This window comes from Camelina sativa, chromosome 17 (genome assembly GCF_000633955.1).
Source record: "Camelina sativa cultivar DH55 chromosome 17, Cs, whole genome shotgun sequence".
NCBI lineage: Eukaryota > Viridiplantae > Streptophyta > Magnoliopsida > Brassicales > Brassicaceae > Camelina > Camelina sativa.
The window spans coordinates 34,093,260-34,099,665 of NC_025701.1; the positions used below are offsets into that span (position 1 = coordinate 34,093,260).

Consider the following 6,406-nt stretch of genomic DNA (forward strand, 5'->3'; position numbering starts at 1 on the left):
TCAAACCAACTCCTGAATCGCAGACCGGAGAGTACGGTTAGGGATAAGGTTGACATGAGCAAGTTGAAGATTTGTCATCGGCGACCTCTTGTGACCTGTGCTAAGCCATTTCTTGATAGATTCTGCTTCGTATGTGAATCCATCGGCAGCAACGTGCGGATCTTTCATGACATCCTGCGACAAATATAAACCACATTAACTTATTAAACATCTATGGGATCTGAGTGTTACGCAAGTTATCTTCTTGCGGAGTTGTGGTCTTACCTGTGTGATAGGGCAGACAAATGATGATAGAGGTTGGCGCTCTGTCATTAACTCTTGTGCTGTTTTGAGATCATTGTCCCTCTCTTGTCGCATCACATCTGCTTCTTGCCTGGACGCTTCAAGTAGTCCTTTGACAGTCTCGAGCTCTTGTTTTTCTTTAGAAAGAGCATCCTCTGTTTCTTTCCTAACAGTTGACTCTTGGTCGTACATGTCTCGCCAAGTTAAGACCTGTGATTTCAGGTTGTCTTGTTCTATTATACATGCTTCATGCAGTTGCTTTATTCCCTCCAACTCTTTGCTTAGTTGAGTTTCTGTCCGAAGCTGCTTCAACTCTGTTTCATGCTTTTGCTCCAAGGCTTCTTGAACTTGTGATTGACATTTACCTTGTTCTTCCTTGTAAGACTCAAGTTGCCCTTCCATCACCTCTACTTCTTCCTTTTTTATAGCAAGTGCATCTTCTGCTTCTTTTCTAAGCTCCACTTGCTCATTGTAGATGCGCAGGAAATCCCCATCGTTCCAAGTCATTAAATCAAGTTCGATTTCTCTTTTTCTCCTAAGCTGCAACTCTGCGTCATACTTGTGCCCTAAGGCCTGAGCTTCAAGTTGCACTTTACCTAGTTCTTTCTTGTAGGACTCAAGCAACAGTACCACCATCTCCACTTCTCCCTCTTTCTTAGCAAGTGCATCTTCTGCCTCTTTCCTAAGCTTGACTTCTTCCTTGTATTTTCTCTCCAACTCTACAGCCTTTAAATCAAGCTGCCTTTTAGAGACACGATTACGTTTAAATATCATATGTCTTATAATTCAGACGGTGGTTGTGTTACCAGAGAACTTTGAACTAGCTGATTCAGATTTTCATTAGAAAACTCTAAGTCAGCTAGTTTTCCAATGGAGCAGAGAAACAAATTCATAGCATCAGTGTTCCTCTCCGGTGGACAGATGGGATTCATAAGTTCCTACAAAATTACAATTTTACACTAGTATATATGCTCTTAATCAAAAACCCTACAAAATTAGCAGTTTCAAAGAGTGACAAAAATTGGCAAAGGCAAGGAAACCTTAGTTATGTTTTTCCGTGTTGTTTCAGTGATCTTCGTATTCTTGAAAATTTCAGCCAAAACCCTAACGGTCTTGATGAATCTCCAATAAGTTGATTCATCAACATAAACAAGTGGGAATTGTTCTGTTTTGGGGGATGAGTTTTCAAACTCTATTTGGCATCTGCGCAAAAACTGTCCCTCAAAAGTTGTAAACTCGCCGTCAGATGGGAGAAGGGGAATCTCGTGAAAAAGCTCTACACATAGACGAGAAAATAATACACACGAGTTTTCCAATGTCGCCATATCCAAAACGCAAGACTGCAACATACATATAATTAGTGATCAAACCATTAGAAAATGTCTCATATAAATATATAGATAGATGTATATGCCTACAAACAAAAAGCCACAGAGAACCTTTAAAAGAAAATTAGCAGAGGGAGATCGATCTTATTATTACATGAACAATCTCATCCTTGCTCTTGTCAGAGTTGCGTTGCTTCAACCAGTTGAGTAGGTTCAAAACGCAAAATCAATTGACAAAGAAGCAAGAGACTGTTCTGGCGCCGTTCTCATTGATAGGTTCTAATTAAGGTACATGTCAATGATGTCATACACAAACCCTAGATACAACCGCAAAATAAATAGAAGATTGACATAATATTTATGATATATATGACAAAGATATTATTTAGTATTTACGTAACAGTCCCTAGTATCATTATGAGGAAAGAATGGTTGTGTTATGTAGTCAGATTACAATTGATGTAGAGCTTATCTATATAGAACTCCCAAAACGAATCCAGAATAGCTGATTTATATTAGTTACAAGATGTATACCCAAATACTGTATACACCTACTAACTAACATGTTACATAAATCTACAAAATATTATTTCGAAACTTATATATATATATATAATCCCGCCAAAATTAAAAAGAAACATCAACAACTTCACTTGACTAATGAGTTTGAGTTTCCGATTCAAAGAGGTTCAAAAACATTGGATCACAAATTTATCAAGCGAGGCTCACAAATAGAGTTGTGAGGCCATTAATAATCACAATCTTATAACTTCTAAAGTAAACCGGTTTAATTTAGAAAAGCAGGAAGAACTAATTCAACTCCTCAATCGCAGAGCGGAGAGCACGGTTAGGGACAAGATCGAGATGTGAAAGTTTGAGATTTGTCATGGGCGACGTCCAGTGACCTGTGCTAAGCCATTTTTTAATTGCTTCTGCTTCGTATGTGAATCCATCAGCAGCCAAGTGTGGATCTTTCATGACCTCCTGGGACAAATATAAACATTACGAGATTGAGTGTTATGCAAGTAATCATCTTCTTGTAAAATTTTGGGCTTGCCTGTGTGATAGGGCAGTAAAATGATGGTGGAGGTTGACGTTTTGCCATTAGCTCTTGTGCTCTTTTGATAGCATTGTCCTTCTCTTCTCGTATAGCAACTGCTTCTAAGTTGATGGTTTCGAATAGTTCGTTGACTGTCTCAAGCTCTAGCTTTTCATTAGAAAGTGCAACCTCTGTTTCTTTCCTAAGAGTCGACTCTTGCTCGTACTTGTCCTGCCAAGCTCTGACTTGTGAAGTTAGGTTCTCTTCCTCTGTTTTATAGGTTTCAAGCTGTAGCTTCAGTCCTTCCAACTCTTTCAATTCTTTCTCCAGCACAGTCTCCGATTCTATCCTGCGAATCATCTCTCCCTTGTACTTGCTCTCAAACTCCTCAGCCTTCAAACGCATATCATCACGTTCAATTTCAAGAGTTTCCAGCTGAACCTTTACCTTGTTCATTTTCTCCTGTTCTCGGACAAGCAAGGTTTCTGTTTGTCTCCTAAGCTGCAACTCTGCGTCATGCTTGTGCTCCAAGGCATGCGCTTCAAGTTGCAGTTTACCTTGTTCTTCCTTGTATGACTCAAGTAAACGTTCCATCATCTCCACTTCTTCCTTTTTCATAGAAAACGCAACTTCAGCCTCTTTCCTAAGCTTGACTTCATCATTGTAATTGCTCTCCAACTCTACAGCCTGTGAATCAAGATGCCGTTAGAGATACCTACTCATACCAAAGGATTGTTTATATGAAGATTTACATATATCCAAAGTCTTTGGATTGTGATGTTACCCGAAAACTTTGAACTAGCTGATTGAAATTTGAATTTTCATTAGAAAACTGGAAGTCAGCTAGTTTGCCAATGGAGTAGAGAAATAAATGAATAGCATCGGTGTTCCTCTCAAGTGGCAAGATGGGATTCATCAGCACCTACAATATACATAATTATACAATTAATCAAAAACGCTATGAATTAAATTAGAAGTTCCAAAAGAGTGGCAAGGCAAGGCAAAACCTGAATAATGCTTTTCCGTGTGGTTTCATTGATCTTGGTATTCTTGAAAACCTCAGCCAGAACCCTAACGGTTTTGATGAATCTATAACAGTTTGATTCATGGACATAAACCAATGGTAGTTGTTCATCAGTTCTGGGGGATGAGTTTTCAAGCTCGGTTTGGCATTTGCGCAAAAACAGTCTCTCAAAAGTTGTAATATGGCCGTGAGATTCATCTGATGGTAGAGGAGGAAGCTCGAGGAAAAGCTCAACGCACAAACGAGCGAATAATACTTGGGAGTTTTCCACCATTGCGATATCGAAAACACATGACGCTAAAGACTGCAACAACATATATATATATACATAATATATTTAGAAAGAAGTCTCGTAAAAAAATATTTTATCAACAAAGAGAAACAGAGAGAGAACACCTTTAAAAGAGAAGCGGAAGGAGATGATATTATTGTATGAACAATCTCATCCTTGATCTTGTAGAAGTTGCGTTGCGTCAACCAGTTGAGTAAACTAAGACGAATTCAAAAGGCAAAATAGAACAAAACCATGAAGAAAATAGAGATCCATGTATGAAGGAGAATTTTTAGTGTAATCATATTCACTTTATCTATTTAGTTACACAAAATATTCACAATATCTACTAGTATAATATTATCTCGAAAAAAAAAGAGATGGAGGCAGAGTTTGCAGGAAAGGTTTTGTTACCTCATCGATTTTTCGAGGACTTGCTTCTCCTCAATCGAACTTACACCACCGGTGAAACTCCGGCGAGAATCCATGAGAAATGAAGAAGAACTTACCACTAAATTGTTTGTTATTGTGAGATTTGAGAAGCTCAAAAAAGTTTTTGACTTAAAAAAAAAAAAAAACATTTGAACTTCTTCGTCTGCCTGTCTTCTTTTAATTAACATCGGCCCATAAGTTTGACTGAAATGATATCAGATAGGCCCAATAAGTAAGCCCATTAGTAAAGTGTAAAACCCTAGCTATAAAAACCCTAGATGGCTCTCTTGTGAAAAAAAAATCATTTCTCTCTTCGTTGTAGAGAAATCGGCGACGAATCTGAAACTCAGAGCAACAACTAAGACTCAACAACAATGAGGGCCAAGGTTATTATTACATCTCCTTCTTCGTTTGATTTGTTTTGTTGTTCTTCTATTATGTATTCGTCGAACTCATTAGCGTTAAATTAGATTTACATCCATTAGATTATCTAAATAAGCATTCATTTATGGTGGAGTTACATATGTAAAAGTCGGACAATAAGAAGATGTTAGGATTGTGTGTGTTTTAGGACTATAGAGATGGATGTTTGGCTCTATTTGCTTTCGGTTTTGCATCACCACCATGTTGATATATGGATTGCTTGGGGAAATATGTTTTTGGTTCCTATTTGCACAGCATCCCTTGTGAAATGTAATCTATGTGTATATAGGCTTCATTACAGTTGCTTTTTAAATCTATAGTAGATCTCTTGTCTTATTGGGTTTGGTTGATGTAAATCTTATCTCTGTTTATTTCATTATGATACCTAATGTGATAGTAACGGACATTGATTGATATTGTTGTTGGCAGTGGAAGAAGAAGCGTATGAGGAGGTTGAAGAGGAAGCGTCGAAAGATGAGACAGCGATCCAAGTAGACCCACACACCCAAGTTTCCGCTCCCCTCCTCCCCCCCCAATAAATCTCTCAGCCGCTCTCAGTGATTCTGTTTACTTTTAGTTTTGTTTTCTTGAGACTTTTTTTTCTTCTTTTAATATATCTGAGTTTGAACATTCTGTGATGTATGTAAAACTTGCTTTGTTCTCTCTTTTTTCAAAATATATATCGTCACAGATACTCCTTATCTCTGAATCTAATATATTCTCTCATAATGTGTCTGTAGCTTAGTTGTTAAAAAATAGGGTGAAACTGTCTTTAAAAATGAATTAACGAACAACCCATTTAAGTTGATTTTAGCTCATAAATCGTAATCTCGAAATGTGTTTTATCAAAATGTGAAAATTTGTATTTAAAAAAATGCTTTAGTAAATAATTCTGAAATTGAAAGGACCAATCAGCACATTTGTTAGTAGCGGGGCGATAAAGATAGACAAAATAAAGAAAGAAGCATCGAGAGACATTTTAGAACTTTGAAGGTGAGAGAGGCTGAGAAAATTACTAGAAACAATGGCGAGAGCAGCTTGTAGCAGTGCCGTCGTCACGGCTATGGCTTTGTTGCCTTCTTCTTCTTCTTCTTCTTCTAAGTCTCTTCTCTTTAGTAGAAACCACCAGCTCCTCTTCTCCGGAGGTAAATCCAAGTTCGTCGGAGTTTTGACCTTCCAGAACCAGAAGCGATGCTTTGCCTCCACTACCAAAGTAAGCATGAGCTTGAAAGCTGGAATCGTCGGTCTTCCTAACGTTGGCAAGTCTACTCTCTTTAACGCCGTCGTATGTCTCTCTCTCTCCCTCTCTCTCTCTATATATATATCTAATCCTTCTTCTCTTAGGCATTTCATCGAACACCTTTTGGTCAATGTCTCAGGTTGAGAATGGAAAAGCTCAAGCTGCTAATTTCCCCTTTTGCACGATTGAGCCCAATGTTGGCATTGTTGCTGTTCCTGATTCTCGTCTTCATGTTCTCTCCAAACTCAGTAGTTCCCAAAAAATTGTCCCTGCATCCATTGAGTTTGTGGACATTGCTGGTCTTGTCAAGGGTGCTAGCCAAGGAGAAGTCTGATTCATCTCTCTCTCTCTCAATGCCTGGTAACTC

At 38.2% G+C, this 6,406-nt stretch overlaps 2 protein-coding genes, 1 long non-coding RNA gene and 1 pseudogene across 3 annotated transcripts; 2 read left to right on the forward strand and 2 right to left on the reverse strand.

The window, feature by feature from the left end:
* On the reverse strand, positions 1-1,607 carry LOC104760050 (putative U-box domain-containing protein 58). The gene is made up of 5 exons (XM_019239068.1): positions 1,323-1,607; positions 1,089-1,220; positions 825-1,008; positions 265-740; positions 1-174 (listed from the first exon to the last, which is right to left on the reverse strand). Exons 1-5 carry the CDS (start codon positions 1,605-1,607, stop codon positions 1-3), a joined length of 1,251 nt encoding a protein of 416 aa, XP_019094613.1.
* LOC104760051 (putative U-box domain-containing protein 58) lies at positions 2,421-3,947 on the reverse strand. The gene is made up of 4 exons (XM_019239069.1): positions 3,657-3,947; positions 3,434-3,571; positions 2,668-3,336; positions 2,421-2,594 (listed from the first exon to the last, which is right to left on the reverse strand). The coding sequence occupies exons 1-4, from the start codon at positions 3,945-3,947 to the stop codon at positions 2,421-2,423; spliced, it is 1,272 nt and encodes a 423-aa protein (XP_019094614.1).
* Positions 4,669-5,508, forward strand: LOC104758894. The gene is made up of 2 exons (XR_762785.1): positions 4,669-4,762; positions 5,229-5,508. It is a non-coding gene; the product is annotated as an uncharacterized LOC104758894 (long non-coding RNA).
* LOC104758895 overlaps positions 5,734-6,406 on the forward strand; it is a 3,187-nt pseudogene continuing 2,514 nt past the window's right edge.